At 41.7% G+C, this 17,411-nt stretch overlaps 1 protein-coding gene and 1 non-coding gene across 3 annotated transcripts in view; both read left to right on the top strand.

Annotated features, from left to right (window-relative positions):
* The first annotated feature begins 3,448 nt into the window (after positions 1-3,448).
* On the top strand, positions 3,449-3,522 carry trnar-ucu (transfer RNA arginine (anticodon UCU)). Its single transcript has one exon. It is a non-coding gene; the product is annotated as a tRNA-Arg (tRNA).
* Positions 3,523-7,345: 3,823 nt separating this feature from the next.
* Positions 7,346-17,411, top strand: part of cadm3 (cell adhesion molecule 3) — a 145,938-nt gene continuing 135,872 nt past the window's right edge. For both annotated transcript variants that reach the window (XM_077525601.1, XM_077525593.1), the window contains exons 1-2: positions 7,346-7,567; positions 11,268-11,443. In XM_077525601.1, coding sequence (XP_077381727.1) covers positions 11,365-11,443 — 79 coding nt within the window. In that variant the 5' untranslated portion in view covers positions 7,346-7,567; positions 11,268-11,364. The remainder of the gene's footprint in view (positions 7,568-11,267; positions 11,444-17,411) is intronic.

Here is a 17,411-nt window from a genome sequence, read left to right as displayed (position 1 = left end):
TTTATGTGATTTGAACCACTGCTGAATTATTACATTCTGGAACGTCCCAGATGCTCTAAGTGGGGCCAGACTAAACGTTTCCTGTTAAGATTACCAAGACTATCTCTATTTCCTAAATGCCAAAATAAAGAGAGAATGGTTTTACTTTTAAAGACATTTTTTTATTAATTTTATGAGTCAAACGTTTGCATACATTTCCTTAGTATTTCTGGGGGAGCTTCACAAGGTGTGGATTTCGGTTGGTGTAAGTGCCAAGAACCACCACATACAAACGTATCCGTAACAAGGGCTACAGCTGTTCAATTTCTATGACTCGACACTCCTGAAGTTGCCCAAAACATCATCAGAAGCGCCTGTGCTGGGCTAAGGAGAAAAACACCGGTTTGTTGCCCAATGGTCCCAAGTCCTCTTTTCAGATGAAGGTCGCATTTGCATTTCATTTGGAAATGAAGGTCTCCCAGAGTTTGGAGTAGCACAAAAGTCAAACAGCTTCAAATCCAGTGTGAAGTTTCCACCGTCCGTAATGGTTGGCGCAGCCATGCCATTTGCTGGTGTAGCTCCATTGTCTTTGATCAAGTCAACACAGCTGACAAGTTGTGACATTCAGGACATTTTTAGGGCACTACTTGCTTCCAGTGTTCCTTTTAGAGACTTCTAGCAGGATTTGGCACCTGCCCACGAAGACAAAACGACCAATACCTGCTTCAAGATTATTATTCATGGATTAACAATACTTGATTGGCCAGCAAACTGGTCAAACTTTGACCACATTGAAAATTGATGCTCTATAGTCAAGAAGAAGACAAAGGAGCGGAAACCCTGACATGCTGATATCAAAGCATCTTTTACCTGAAATGTGGCAAAGATCGATGGCCTCCATGCCACGCCGCCTTGATGCTGTCATTAATGTAAAAAGTAGGCTCAACAAAGCACTTTAGGCATATGACTTGAATACTTTTTCAGAAAGCTGTTATTTCACTGGATTTTAATTTTTGTCTTTCTGCTCTAATCAACATTGAAACAAATAAAGGCTTGAAATATTTTGCGTTGTCTGTGGTGAACTAATTAAACATTTCACTTTTTGAAAATAAAAACATTGAAATAGATGAACTTTTCCTCCATATTTTAAATTTCTGACCAACACTACTCTAAAAAGAGCATTGTTGAACCAATTTAAGATTACAAATTGACCAATTTAATAAAATTGCTCAATTGGTAACACGATTGAATTACGTTGATCCAAAGTGAATATATTAAAAACGCATTGTGTCATTTAAGAAGGTAATGTTAAAGCTTGTTGTACATCATACATGCTCCACCAATGCCCAGATGAGTACAAAGAGCCATGACTGTTTTACTCTGACTACATCTTTCATCTTTTATCTTCCCTTCATAATAGAGTGTGCGGACCCCCGCACACTCTACAGTTCCTTTGGTGAGGGCAGGGGCGGAGTTTTTCTTACCTCATTTGAAGTCATGTCTTCGTTTGTTAACTGTGGCTGTCACTTTAAGATTGTGCGCGTACTCACACGTGCACAATGAACGAGCCTAACACAAATGCTGCAATTACACTTTGGGCCAAAGGTGGCAGTCGTGAGTAAAAAAGTGACAAACTGCACAATTATCCTTTAAGTGTAATTAATATTGAGTTCATTAAACGTAATATATTCACTTTGGATCAACTTAATTATAGTAATCTTAAATTGTTTCAACAATTCTCTTTTTATAGAGTGATATTTATGTGTTGTTGTTTGAACAGATGAACTTTGCAACTTCAAGCATCTGGAAATTGTACCTCGGATGAACCGGAGTCGCGTAAGTCCATAATTCTCTTCCTGATATCTTGGCTCGTTTCTTTCGACTTTCCCATGATGTTACCCAAAGAAGCAGCATGTTTCAGGTGTGCCTTCAAATACAACCACAGGCGCATAATGAAATAACTCAGATGTCAATAAATAAGCCTGTCACACTCTTCCAAAGATTTGCTATCCTCATCTGGGTTTCGCTGATTGTTGCAAGAAAAATCCCACCAACCCCCAAACAAAAAAAAAGTAGCAATAGTAATTTCAGTAATTCCAATGGAGCTGAAATAAGATTTCATGTCAGACTATGAAAAAAAGAAGAAGTGTCTTTTATGTAAACTTCAGGTTTCAACAGTAAATGAGGTAGGAGGAGGTAGTTATCTTGTGTTATTTGTTTTCCACTGGCTATACTTTCCAATCTTGTGTCAGTTTAGATGTGCTGTTTGCCAAGAAACACACGCACACCACACACACAGCGTGCAGGCAGCTGTGGAGCCAGTTAGCTTGGACCAAATTGCTTTATCTGTGTGTTAGCGGCTCGCCTGTCAGCTCACATTTTGGACCTGCGAGGTTGACAAAAAAAATGCACGTGGAATACACAATTAATACACAATGATTACACAGTGACTGCACAATTACTGGCAGCGTGTGTTGTCCTCACTGTTTTTTTGATTGTGTTACTGAAGCCCGCAGCAAGCATTCCGCCTACTTAAAGTTTATTGTTGCCAAGTGAACGTAATGAAGGTGCAATGTTGAGTTTTGGCTTGGTGGTGTTTGCTTGTGTTTAATCTTGCCTTCCAGGCACATGAAACACAAGACAAACAAGATTTCAAATTGATTTTTTTTTTTTTTTTTTGTCGTGGCTTCAATGTACTCCCCAGCAACATCATACTGATAAACTCATGTTTGTCACAATAATGTGGATTTTTTTTTGTGATGTGCTTAAAATACCTGAACAGGAGTACTAGTTTTTTGTTTTCATTTGAGTCAAAAGTCTGTTTAATGTAGCAGGTCAGGCCACCAAAAACATGACATAAAATAAACATTTACATTTTGACTGAAAAATAACATTACAGTGCCTAATGGCTAAGTTTGCAAATGTCATGATCAAAGACAGAAAACAGGTGAGCTGTGATTGGTCGTTACCTGACCTTTTAGGCACTGCAATGTCATTTTCAGTTGAGAGTGAGTGGCAAAATGGCCGCCTGTATTGTTAGTATACTAGTATTTCTGAAATATCTAATTTACTATTTAATGTGTGCATTATTTTTAATTTTATAGGATTTATTTACTTTTCATTTGATACTTTTCTTTAAATTGTAATTTTTTAAAAATCGTTTTCTTTTTAATTTTAAATGTATTGCATGGGCTTATTGAGCAACTTCCCGTTGAAGAAATTAGCCATGTTAATAGTTTGCATTTTTTAATTTATTTTATTTTAATTAAACAGTAGGCCTACTTTAATTTTATATACAGTGATTTCTTTCCTTTAATCACTGCACTCATTTAATGCGCCTCTTCAGCACCCCCTATTGGCTGGCGGTGGCCATGACTTGACTCTAGGTTGCGGTCCTGATGCTGAGGGATGCAGGGGGATGGAGTGGGTGGAGTATAAACCCCCCGTATACACTGCTTGCGGTGCCTGAGTCTCTGTGGCGCAATGGAATAGCGCGCTGGACTTCTAATCCAGAGGCTCCGGGTTCGAGTCCCGGCAGAGATGATCGTGATTGTGGCATTTTTGGAGATATGACGGGAAAAAAAGGCTGTCTGTGGTGCTCTATTTATAGCTTTAAGGGATAGCATCTATCAATGGGTGAAGAGAGTTTGTATGAGACACGGGCGCTTTTCTTTTCAAGATATGCGTTGAATAATAATTTCTCCAAGCAAAGGTTACACTCGCTTTAATATGCTAATCTATATTTTATAAAATGTGGTGTTCACAGTGCAGCCTTTGTGTGTGTGCATTTGTGTTGGCGTTTGTGTGTGTTCAGCATCATGAGTGCACACAATTGGCACATCTTGTCCTCCCAACCCCCATTTTAACATAAAGGCTATCTCGGCAGTGATAATTGGTGGCTTAATGTGCTTTATGTTTATGTTGATTTATAATTGTATCCTGTAATTAATTTCTCTATTTTATTTTATATGATTTTTTCTTTTGTGAACTTTCTAGTGTTTTCTTTTTATTTTTTAAATGTGACTTTTAGAGCCCAACAGACCAATCCCACCACTATTTTTAAATGATTTTGTTACAAAAATAACTTATTTCTTCTTCCATAATTGTTTGAGACTCACTTTTCTTTTTCTTTTCTTTTATAGTATTTAAAATATTATTTGAATGTAGTTTTATTTTTTATTTGTAATTATATGTTAGTGTTATCATTCCATTATGTTTATATTTTATTTTTTTTTACTTTTTTTTCAGCTATAGGCCCATATACATTTTTTTCAAACTTTATCTTGTATATTTTGTTTTTAATTTAATTTAATTTATTCGTTTTAATTTTTTTAGCATATTTTCATTTTTATCTTTTTTTCATTTTAAGATTTAATCTTTTGTCTTAATTGTATTTTTTTAAAATGTGACATGAAGGTGTAAAATATTTACGTTCGTACATTTGCAATTTTAAAATATGTTAATTTTTTTTTATTTTATTTTTGTTTACGAAATAGTTTTTTTGTGGTGCATTTAAAAACATATTCCTTTTTTCAGGTTTTAAGTTGAATGTGTTCAATTCTTTGTTTTGTTTTAGAGGTCCCAATTGTGAATCCTCAAAGCATTGTTGGTAATCTTGAGGGGAAAAAAACATGCTCTTGAATCCCGTTTATCTGCAAGTTCAAAGATCTCTCAAAAATACCCCCAAACACCACCCCTCTGCCCCCCTATTTTTTATTTTTTTTTGTTTAGTACTTGAGGCTGTCGTCATCCATGTTTAACCCCATCATGTCACACGCACACATGCGCACACTTAATCCGCCGCTAAAACTAATCCTTAATCCTCTCTGGCAAGTTGAACAACCCACCACTCCGCCCGCCCACCCTCCATCCTCATTCCCAAATGGGACGGGCAACATGCAAATTCAGCATTAAGTGCATGCAAATGCTTTGGGAGTGTCACACAAATTCCTCAGGGAAGAATATTGATTCGTGTGCGTGTGTGTGTGTGTGGTTTTTACATATTCAGTAAACAATATGGTCCTCATCACAATTGTGGTAAGTATACTTTTCAATAGTAAAATGTTGATTTTAATAATATAATTTATATGGCACTGGAAAGGACGAGCACAATAATAGTATGAATTGTTCAAAGTTTCTGTTAATCTGTTATCTGAATGTCATTCTGCCATATATTGAAATTGGCATCGCCCCCCCCCCCCAAAAAAAAATAATAATAATAATAATTCAGAGAAATAACTCACAAATTTGTGATATAATGATATAAAGTGTACATTTCTGAGAAAAATAAACTTGCACTTTTTCGAGAAAAAAAAATGAAGACACTAGTGAGAAATACTGTAGCGTAGCTATAGTTTGGACAAGGTGCTGAATTTTGTCCACTATAGGAGCTATAACGTGAGGATTCTAATGGAACACTATAAAATGAAAAGACAGGATGGAGACGGATTTTTCTTAAACTTTACTCGTCATACACGGCAACTAGAGCGACAACACTTCCTGACCCCCCAGCTGACTAACACTAACCAATCAGAAGCTAGTTGAAAACCCAACTGAAAAGTATTGGCACAAACGTTCAAGTATGCTACGTGTATTTCTCACAAGTTTCTGAGTTGTTTTTCTCTCACAAACTGCGAGTTTATTTCTCGTAAATGTATGGGTTAGTTCTTGCAAATTTGCCACTTTGACACAAACTTGCCAGTTTCTCGTAAATTTGTTTTGTTTTTTTCTCGCAAATTTGCCACTTTATAATGTTGCAATTTTTTTTCTTGTAAATTAGTATGTTTTATAAAAATATTTATACATGGCTCTATTATGCTGTCATAATTACACCAACAGAGAAAAGTGAAATTTTGTATGTTTTTTTTTTTTTTTGGTTTGTTTTTTAAATTATATTGTGGTACCAAAATTATGATACTCTCAAGTTGTTGCATACCACTTCAAACACTGGCGATAGTGGTAACATTAAATTAATAAACATGTCAAATTGTTAACTTTTTAATGTCCCTGCTCACTGTTGTTTCTGCTCTCCTTGACATTCACATATGCATATACTGTATATTAGGGGTGTGAATTGCCTCGTACCTGACGATTCGATTCGTATCACGATTCACAGGTCACGATTCGATTCGATACCGATTAATCCCGATACGAATTTCTAAGTCGATTGTTGCGATTTTTTTTCATTCAAATTTAGAAAATACTAAATCAGTAAGCTTGTAGAGTGTAAGATTTATATGAAAATGTATTATTTATTTATCTGAAATTTCAGTCTTATAGAGGTTGTAATCTGTTTCATGTTTAAACAGCATTAAAATAAAATATTAAGGCTTAATGTTCCGTTCATATAACATTCTTCCATGCTTAAGGTGTGAATCCTAAAAAAAAAAAAAAAAAAAAAAAAAAAAAAAAAAAAAAAATCGATTTTGCCTATTATTGAATCGATTCGAGAATCGCGCGATGTAGTATCGCGATATATCGCCGAATCGATTTTTTTTGACACCCCTACTGTATATCATGCAAAATACGATCAGGATGTATTAATTGTTGTGTAATTTAATTTGTTTAATTAGAGCTACGTTATTGATTGTTTTTTTTGTTTTTTTTTTTGCTTCATACACTACTACTGACTATTCTTGTTGCTTTTTTTCCCCACATTTCTGCCTAAAAGTGCAGTATGGTATTGTCCTATGTATATAATTTACTAATTTATAACTACTTTGTAGCACGTCCGCCTCCCAGTTCTGAGGACTCCGGTTCGAGTCCAGGCTCGGACCTTCCTGGGTGGAGTTTGCATGTTCTCCCCGTGCCCGCGTGGGTCTTCTCCGGGTACTCCGGTCTCCTCCCACATTCCAAAAACATGCACGGCAGGTTAATTGGGCGCTCCGAATCGTCCCTAGGTGTGCTTGTGAGTGTGGATGGTTGTTTGTCTCTGTGTGCCCTGCGATTGGCTGGCAACCAGTCCAGGGTGTCCCCCGCCTACTGCCCAGAGCCAGCTGAGATAGGCGCCAGCAGCCCCCGCCACCCTTGTGAGGAATAAGCGGTCAAGAAAATGGATGGATGGATAACTACTTTGATTGGCATATTTTCTGCTTTATCCAACGTTGCTGACTATTTTTGCTGCTTTTTTTGTCCACTACTCTATTCCAACCCACAAAAATGTTGATGACGTTTTATTCACACACACACTCGGACACACAACCCTGTTTCCTTTTCTTCCCTTGGCTCCGGCCCCTGCCTGCTCTGTTCTGTCGTTGTGGGCCAAATGCTATTAAAATCCCCTCCCTCACTCCTCGCTCTCTCTCTCTTTCTCTATCTCTCTCCCTCTCGCTCGTCCCTCCCTCCCTCCCTCTCTCTCCCCATCCAGCCCAGACTGTGTTTTGCTGCAGTGAGCGGCAGCCGTGTGCAGACAAGCGCGTGAAAACGGGGTGCATAAAAAAAACAACACACAAGAAGGAGGTAAAGAAGAAGTGAGCAGGAAAAAGAAGCGTGGAGTAGAAGAAGACGCGAAAAAAAGGAGAGTGCATCACTCGGGAGGGAAAAGCGAACAGCGGACCTAAGTGGAGACACCGGGAGGCGGAACGTAACGGTGCGTGTCCACACTTGGAAGCATTCGCTACTATTTTCTTATTTGTGGGAGCGTGAGAGTGGAGACACCTGTCACGCGTCTGCAGGAATGTGCGCGCGCACAGCGAGCACGCTCCTCTCACTGGTGCGCGCGCGCTAATCTGTTATGCGAGATCACCATCATCATAATCCCTTTGTTTTGTTTCGCGTGTTGTTGTTTTCTAGTTTGGAACGGCCTCTGAACTGTCTATAGTTTAAAAAAGTGCCATCATCATCATCACCATCATCTTCATGCGTTGTTGTGGTCGGCCATTATTGTTATGACGCGATAAAGTGTGTTGCAATAATCGAACCCCCTCCCTCCATCCACCCCCCCGCCCCCCCTCCTCCCTTTCCCCGCCCTAACCGTCCGCCCGTCCCGCAGGCGACGCTCCCTCGCTCGGTGACAATGAGCGTGCGCGCGCGCGCGCGGCTATTTTCAGACGTGCGCGTGTACAGTGTGATGTTTTGTGTGTGTGAGACAGGTGCACCTGCGCGCTGCTTTGTTAATTCTCATTAAAAGCAGAGTTAGCCAGCTCCACTTCACCCTGCTTGTAAACTAGGATGCCCCCTTTTATGCCGCACGACTTGCTTGCTTACGACGCTGCATATAGCGAGTCATTGATGCTTTTGACATTGCTCGGTAAAGCCATTTCCACTGCCAAGTTGATGCGTTTTCGCTGCACACCGAGCAGGTGATGTTTTTGCACTGATCTCCCACTATCACAACTAACACTTTTTCACTGCATGCTTCGCGATTGATGATTTCTTTTTCCCATCGCTCAATATACATTTTATCACTGCACTCTTATCTATGATTGGCTGGCGACCAGTCCAGGGTGCGCCTCCTAAAGTTGGCTGGTCTCACCCACATAATGGCAGGCGATGTAGAAGATGGATGGTTCGTTCGCTGCTGACACTTTTTTTTTAAGCAGCAGGACTTGCTATTCTAAGGCAGGGCTCACTATTGATGTTTTCCCACTGTTTGTTATTGATACACATTTGCAACTGTGCAACGGATGACTTAGCGCTGTGCGACAGTGCGTTAGTGAACCGCGCTCCCCTGATGCCTTCAAGGCCTTTTTACACGCCACTTGGTTTTCTTGGTGTTCACCGCGGGCGAGGGCGTAGGGACCACAATGCTCAGGCGCAGGCTTGGATATTTGGATGCGGTTGCTTAGCAGCCTACCAGGAAGTAGCCTGGAGGCGTTTCCTGCTGTTTAGCCTTTGGCTATGTTCACACTGCAGGTCATTTCCGATTTTTTTTTTTTTTTTTTGCACAGGTGTGGCATGTACCCTTTTTTCCCCCCCATGCAATGTCAACAGTACAATTGAGATTTTTTTTTCAACCAACCCAGGCCTCTTTGATATGTGGATGTAAATCAAATATATGCATCCGATGAGTCTACAGTCTGCACATTCAGACATTCAGGTCACGCTCATCCGACCTATACTTCATCAAAAGGCGACAAAAGTCACAACTGTTTGTCCTAACAGCGTGAAAATCAATGGCAGAAGACAATCAGTGGAGCACAGAAGATGCTTTACAATTGCCACAAATGTGTCACTTCATGAACACATTCCATTCAGTGGAAGTTGCATTTGTTTTGATGATGTGAACAACTCTACTGTACATAAAAAGACTGGCGTTAAGAAAAACAATCTGTATTAGGTGTCAGCCCTGCAGTGTAAATGTAGTCTTTTGCTGCTAGCACTCTGAGATCACTCGGCCAACCCTTCTTTATTGTTCTTGAGATATAGCATTGAACTCTTTTTCACCTTCTCAGTTGTCTAGATTTGTGGGTGTGGCTAAAATAGGGCAAAGGGATGCATTTGGGCCCATGGCATGAATCAGCCCTCCCTCACTATATGCGTACCAAGCACAGTCATTTAATCTGTAGCTGTCCGTTGCAATTGCGTGTTACTTTGTAAGACCTTGGCCCATATGTCTATCACCACAGTGTGTAGTTAGCCATCTACGGCCCCCAAAGATGCACCTACCCTGAGGTGTTTTGCCACACGTAGCGCATGGAGCACTGTGAATTGCCGCGCTAATAGCGCCTAGTAGCTTATTATCCAGTAGTCGGCTCACGTGCTGGTGTTGGGTCTGTCCAAAACTCTACAACCTCTCTCTTTGCTTAGATGGACACAACAGAGACACTTGGGAAAGTTAACTTACATTCACTAGCTAGCAAGCTAATGAGCTAGCAAGCGAACGAGCTTGTTCCACCGCAGCTGGGTTATACAATATGTTAGCAGCGACTTAGCGCCTCGTTTGGTTTTGTGTGTGGGTAATAAAAGACGCATAAGAGACACTTAGTTAAGTTTTTATTAAAGTCCTCAGCATATGTTTTTCAACTTGGAGCTGACTAAAGACACTTTAAAATGTAGTATATGAAGGAACAGGTTTGATTGACAGGTGAAGTTTGGCTTCATTCCTCAAGCTGGAAGGTGGGCTCTATTTTTCTTTACTTTGGAGCCTTATTTATATACTTGGGGATTTATTTGTTTTTAATGATTTCAAATGTGACAGGCTGGTTAAAAATACAAAGACATTTTTTGTTACTTTACAGCAAATTTAAATGTTTCCACTGAATGGATCACAATTGATCCTTTTCCACGACAATGTCTATTGTAATTGATGATTTTCCAATACACAGCTCGATATTCTAATGCACTGTTTGCTACAGACACTTTTGCACTGCACAACGATCACTTTTCCGCTGCATGAATTGCCATTCTACTGCATGGCTCGCTACTGACCCATTTTTCACTGCATGCTTGGCTATTGGCACTTTTACACTGCACGACAGACACATTTCCCACTGCACAGCTTGCTATTGAAGCCTTCTGTTGCTCAGTTGATGCTATTCCACTGCATGGCACGTTACTGACTCTATTTTCCACCGTACGGTTTGCTATTCACCCTTTTCCACTGCAAGGTTCGCCATTTGAATGCTGCGCTCTGTCATGACAGAAGCAGCAAAACAACTAGAACCAAGTCATGTAGAAGAAATTTAAAAATAAACAATGGGTCATCACAGGCTCATAATTGGCGTTTTCCCACTGCACAGTTCGACTCATTGTTGAGCCTTTTTCGCTAGTTCGAAGGTGGCTAAAGGAGCCAAAATGTGACTGAAGTAAAAGTGAAAAGTAGTCCTACAAATAATTACTCAACTCACCTCTGCACATTACTGTATTGATACTTTGTCACCGCACAGCACTCTTGATGCTTTTCCACCGCACAGCTCGCCACTTCCACCACTTCCTGACATTCTATTGACTATTTTGCACTGAAGAAACAACCATAAACATGCATGCTAATATTAGCATAGCCAGTGGCTTTAGTTTGCATCCGTCTCCAGTAATAAATCTTTGTTCACTGTCGTATTCCGACCACGGTGCTGCTTTCCAAGCGGTAAACTAATTGCACTTGCGGTCCACCAATGTTGTTTTGGTTTCATTCAAACCCGATCCCCCGCCCCCTACCCGTTGTTCTCCTGCTCATTACCGTCAATACACTCCCACTCCTCCATCATTCCCCACCTCCCCTTCAACCGCCATTCCCCTCTTCAGCGTGTTATGACACAAGCCGATCGATGCATGCGCCAGGTCGTTTATTCATGGTGGGAGTCGGAGTAGACCAATAACAAACCAATAACCGCCCTGATATTTTCCTGCAGGTAACCTCCATCGGGACGCCACCCCTCGCCTCCTCCTGTGAACTTCCCCCCACCCCCCATTTGGAAACCAACGAGCAGGATATCAAAGCGACCAAGCATGGCTTTCCCATCAGCTCCGTTATGGATTGTCGGCGTAATGACGCTACTCTCTGCGGTTTGCAGCAATGTGGTCTTTGGTGAGTACCACTTGACATTATCCCCCCCACCTTTACTAGCGGGGCTCTCCCCTCAGCATCCCGCTTTTTCTCTTGCTCTGCCTCTTATGTGTTGAGGCTTTTTGTGGCTTTCCTGTATTAAAACAAGGGGAGCACGGGAGTGGAACTAACCACATGGGACACTCCCAACACCCTCAGTTGAGCCCACCACGTATGAGGCATGAGTGTGTCTATGGGAACACACACAGGGACCTTTGGCCTCATTTCCACCATGTAGTCCTGTTCACTTCGGGATGATACACATCATTTTTGGCGTTTTAAGTGGTAACCCAAAATATCCGATGTCTGTTGATATCTTATCAAGTCCTGATCAGCACTGAGTGTTCGCTTGTAGGGCTCAGTGGAAATGTGGTTTATGGTTCAGTTTGGTATCTTTTTTTTTTTTTGGCATTTGAATTCATGGTTTGCTGTAGTGAGGAGGTGTATAGTTTTTGGTATGTTAACTTGGATCTTTCAGTTTGGTGTGGCATTTCAAATGATAGCCAAAATCCAGCGCTATGGTTTGCTGTTGTAAGGCGATCTATTCAAATCTCAGTCAGCAAACTGATCTGTACAGCTCTGTGGAAACATGGATCACAATTCAGTTTGGTCCGGTACCCATGTGGTGGAAATCCAAAGCCACATCAGCTAATTTTTTGAAGGGGAACTGGTCACAGTAGTAATTAGTGTTGTTCCAATACCGATACTGGTATCGGCAGAGGCGCCGATACTGCATTAAAACAGTGATATCGGTATCGGTGACTACTCACGAGTAACATGCCGATACCATTAATTCCAAAGCTAATATAGGATTTTGGATGCAGCATCTTGTGTCTTGCTCGTGCACGACATTCACTGATATGTGAAATGCTCACTGCATGCCGATCTAAGATATCCTATTGGCCCTGGAATACTCTAAACCAATGGGCAGGTTTTTCATGTTAAGGAAAAAAAAAAACCTTAGGTATCGGTATCGGCCGATACTGCAAAGCTGGGTATCGGAATCGGTATCGGGGGCCAAAAAGCGGTATCGGAACAACACTAGTAGTAATTACACGTTTCCTTTTGGGCATATTTTCACCGTGGTTCACTTTGGAATGATACACATTTTAAACATTTGAACTGATCACGAAAATATGCAATGGTGTTTTTTGTGCAAATCCTAATCAGCTGGACTGGTTCATGTAGTACAGATTTTTTGGGGGATTTTTATTGTAAGAGGTCACTTTTCGGCTCGCTTTTGTCAGGGTCCTCGTCGACAAATTAGGGTTTACTTTGTGGAGTATAGCTGCCTGATAGGCTGAAATCATTTCAAATCCTGTTTGGCACTTACTGATCTAGACTTTACCATGGCAAACTCAACTGTACCGCTTGGTGGAAACATGATACATGGTTCAGTCTGGTACTCCATTGCTTTTGGCCACTTCCATTATTGCAGTCACTGAAAGTTGTGTGTAAGATTTACTATTTTGTTTTGACTGGTTGACAGAGACTTGTCACATTCTGGATGAAAATAGAATAAACCATGGGGAAAAATTAAAATAATTCACACAAATTTCATGCTACATTCATGGTACATTTCCATTGTAATGGGTGTCCAGACTGAAACGGACCACTTTTTTTGGCAGACTTCTGTCTGGAATTGGTCAGAGAAGCTTGGCGTGGTTTGTTTGAAAAGGCTGAAGGAGAATCTTGTGTCAACTCCAGTGTTTTTCCTGGCTTGGGGGGATGTTGTTATGTTTTTTGCGTGTTCACAGCTCATGTCTCAGCATTTTATGCAAAAAACAAACAGACTGCTGGGCCAATTGTCGCTAAACCTGGCGGAGCGGTAGTGCATGCCAAGGAAGAAACCCGAGGGCGTCGGACACATTTGATAGTCAACAAATGCTGGCGAAGGAGCCGGATGCGCTCTGTTGGGCACGGGGGGAAAAAAAAACATGGAGTACACACTGCGAAGCGCTATCAAACATCCCGCCGTGCTCCCGTTTGATTGACACTTCATTGAGCAATGTGTTTATTATTGTGCTTGTAGCACACAGATTACAGTTTAGCCCCTTTCACACGGGAGTGTCAGGAAAAGTGGAGCCATAAAACAAGTGCTGGCGTTTATTCGCCTGTACCTTTCAGACATTTGAGGGAAAGTTTGTGTTAAACCCCAAAATGTAACCCCTTACATGTTGCCAACATCTTATCTATGACAATTGACTGGGAAGTTGGAACATTTGCCTGACTTTTATAGACTTTGGGGGAAAAAAATTGCTTTGACAGTCAGAATGAAAGGGTCCGACAATATTTCTTGCTTAACTCATTTGCTCCCAATAACGTGTAAATACGTTTTTTTTCTTTTCTTTTTTTTTTATGGTAGAGCATACAGAAGGCTTTGATGCAGCCTCTCAATTGCAAAGAACGGTTGCAGAAATGGTAGTTATTACACAAACGGCCAGCAGGTGGCAGCAGAGCAAAGGAGATCAACCAGGGCCATCTAGAAAAAAAGCTCAATTACTTACAATTTTAAATAGATTTGTGAAAATTGATGAAACTTAGCTCTCTTCTAGAGAGTAGGTTCCATGCTTTTATAGCAATTGAACACAATATTCTGTGGGACTTGCAAAATCAGTCAAAATCCAGTAAAACAGTCGGGAGCGAACGGGATTGCTTCTGTGAAAGCGGCTGGGAGTGAATGAGTTAATGCATGGGTTGGAGCATGGGTCTTCACATGAACGAAAGCCCCTTTCACACTATGCAAAAGCATTCTTTTTCTGGTAAAGTACTAATATGGAATTGGAGGGTTGATTTTGACCCACAAATTTCCTGCCTTCATAGGTCATTTTTATGGTATAAAAGCTGGGAATTGACATTTTCTTCCTCAGGTTACCGTTCTGTGTGAAAGATATCAACACTGAATTGTGGTGGTCCAAGCTGTCTTATTTCTGACTTGTTCCTGGGTGGCTGTATGAAAGGTACTAACATGATAAAGGGCAGTTGAGGATGATCTCCAAAAGTCATGGAATGTATTGATAAGGAACAGGGTTAGCTTCTTCCATTGTTTGTTCTCGAGGTTGTATTCTGTGTGAAAGGTACCAATTTAATCAGTTTCCAAAGTAGTATCAAGTGTCGCAGCGCCGGCCATTCACACATCCATCCATCCATCCATCCATCCATTTTCTTGACCGCTTATTCCTCACAAGGGTCGCGGGGGGTGCTGGCGCCTATCTCAAAGTCACCAATTTTTTTTTGTAGTTTTTGGGGTTGTCACAGCTGTCTTTTTTGTACTTATCCCCCACATAGTTGTTTTGTGTGAAATGTACTGATTTCCCAGCTTCTGATATAATTCGGAGGCAGGATGGTGGCCAATCAAAATGCTCATTCAAGATGGAAAAAGAAAGGAGACAGTATCAGAGATGAACGTCAGGAAATTTTTAGCTTTTGTCACAGGGTCACTGTTGTGTGCGAAAATACAAATATTCCAATCTTTGCGATAGTATCAGAGGCTGGACAGCGACCATTCACACTGCCTATTACAATACTGTATGTCCTGTGTGTTTAAGGTCTGAACAGAATTGACCAGTAGTGTGATGTTTAACACCTGACTTTCACTTCTCCTGCCATGCTGTGTTGACTGTATTTGCCACTGCTGATTCATCACTTAAAATTTGAGGCTATGCTGCAAAAAAAGCCCAACGTGCTCATGTGCCACAGTCTCTGCTCGGCCGCAGCTACCCGGTTTCTTGCTGTGCGCGTGTGTGTACAGTAATAATAAAAGTGTTTGCACTCCAAACACAGTGCAGGGACGGGCGTGTCTTACAGTAGCGAGCGCGGCAAGAGTTTGGAAGGATATCCACCCCGCGGTGAGCTTCAAAGGAGCCGAAATGTTCCGCCTGGTTGCGTAATCACTCCTGCCTGGTAATGGCTGCGGTTCCGTCACTGACTTCAGTGGGCGAGCTCAACTTCAGAGCGACACGGGTGGAACGTGCCTCCTCACGCTTTAGGATTTTAATTGCGAGTGGATATTACACATTTGCATTTTCACAACATCTCCCTGGGTGCGCGCCCACGAGTACACCCACACCTTTACTGTACTCCACCGCAACAGCTGGGCCCGCTTGCTTATGAATGATAAATTATGCATGCGGTAGTAGCGTAGAAACGGTGAGCAAAGGTGGCCGTGCGCTCCTCTTTACTTTGTTGTTAACGATCTTGGCCGGCATTCAGACGGATGTCTGGATGGAAAGTGTGCCCGCCGGGAGGTGCGACAGTGCATGGGTGACCGATCCTTGCTTAGGTTGGGCTGCAGTGCTGTTTTGCATGATCTTGTCCGTTAAGGTGACTCATTATGCGCTGCTGGGTGTCTGACGGTGTTTGGATAATATAAGAATGTCAATATTTGGAAGTTAGGAGGGGGAAGGGAACAACCTTGGCATCTTAAACTTCTAACCCCTTAACTTAATCTTAACCCTAAACTCAACCCTAAAGTCTAACCTTCGCCCTCAAGCAGGGATCCCCTAACCTTGGCGACATACTCTGAAGACGCACTTTTTTAAAGGATTTTGGACTTTCCAACTTCCAACTTAAATCCTCATACAAGAAGTTGGAATGTTGGAATTCATTCTCTATGGAAAAAGCTAAACACTACTTATCACCTCCAACCCCTCACTCTTTCACAAAAAGAGCTTGGCAGCTTTAGAGGTCTGGTATTTCTCCTTCGTACTGCTGTTCTTGCAGGTAGTCCACATTTGCCCTGTCATCACTATGCTCATATTTGTTTGAGTTTGTATTTAAGCCCCTTTTTGTCGGTAAATGTGCCATCTCACCGGAGACAGATGCTAATATTACTTACACTAGATCAAATGCGATGACGCGTCTGCCGGGAAATGAGAACATCCGCCCCCGTTCACACCGCAGGCAGACATTAATCAGAGTTAAACTTGCTTCTTTTCTTCATCACCTTAAGTACAGGAATTTGTCGGAGTGCCGCAATAAATAGCCACAATGAATCGTCTGCCCCGGTCCCGCTCGCCAGTGAGTTGGCAAACGAGACGGCCGGGCTCCTCCGGGGAGCTTCGCACGAGGCACCCAGGACGCATGCCAACATTTCAACAGACAAGCGAATGAAAGGGGAAACATGGCAGATAGCGCCCCGCCCCCCCTACCCCCTCAACCCCCCCCATTCCCCTCTGCCCATCACCATCACCATCGGCCCAGAGGGAGCAAGAGGGAGGTCACGGAATGGTTAGAGCCAGAAAATGACCTATTTCATTCTAGAAACATCACAATTGAGGGAGATCCCTGAGAGAAATGTTACTCATCTGACAACTGTAGCGGCAGAGACTCTGAATGATTTTGTTCCCCCCACCAAGGATTGTGTGCATCTTTTATACTTGAAATTGCTGTTTTAGTAGTTGTATAATGTATAGTATATCGCTATTCGCTCATCACATTTTTGGCATCTCGTTTTCCAATCAGGCAATTTACAGAGGTCTTTAAACTCTCCCGTTGCTGCTGAAGGCCAAACTGTAACTCTCTGTGGAGCAGTGAAATGTCCACCCATCAAGGCAACACAGTCTGTTCACGTCTGCGAGGGTCCGACAATACGAAAACTAGCGGCTAACCTTGTGTCGTTTTCGTCATCTAAACCAATCGCAGCAAGCTCTACAATATTAATTCCAGTGTGGTAGGCAAGGAAAGGGGACAGCGGCACAAAGTTGTACTCCATCTTTGTCACCAAAATGTTACACCCAGTAATTTCAGGACAACAACTGTGCTAACATGACGTTTTTTCCAGCACTTGTACTGTAGCTTTGAAGCGAACCATCCACGTATCCCACTGATGTCATTCGAACTATTACTTTCAGTGCAACGGTGAGACTTAGACTTCGACTTGACTTTATTAATCCCTTTCGTTAAGGGTTAATATTCTAATCTGTTTGTCTTTCAGAGCTACAGTAGGGGT

Source organism: Festucalex cinctus, chromosome 1, assembly GCF_051991245.1.
Source record: "Festucalex cinctus isolate MCC-2025b chromosome 1, RoL_Fcin_1.0, whole genome shotgun sequence".
Lineage (NCBI taxonomy): Eukaryota > Metazoa > Chordata > Actinopteri > Syngnathiformes > Syngnathidae > Festucalex > Festucalex cinctus.
This window is presented reverse-complemented; position numbering and strand designations above follow the sequence as displayed.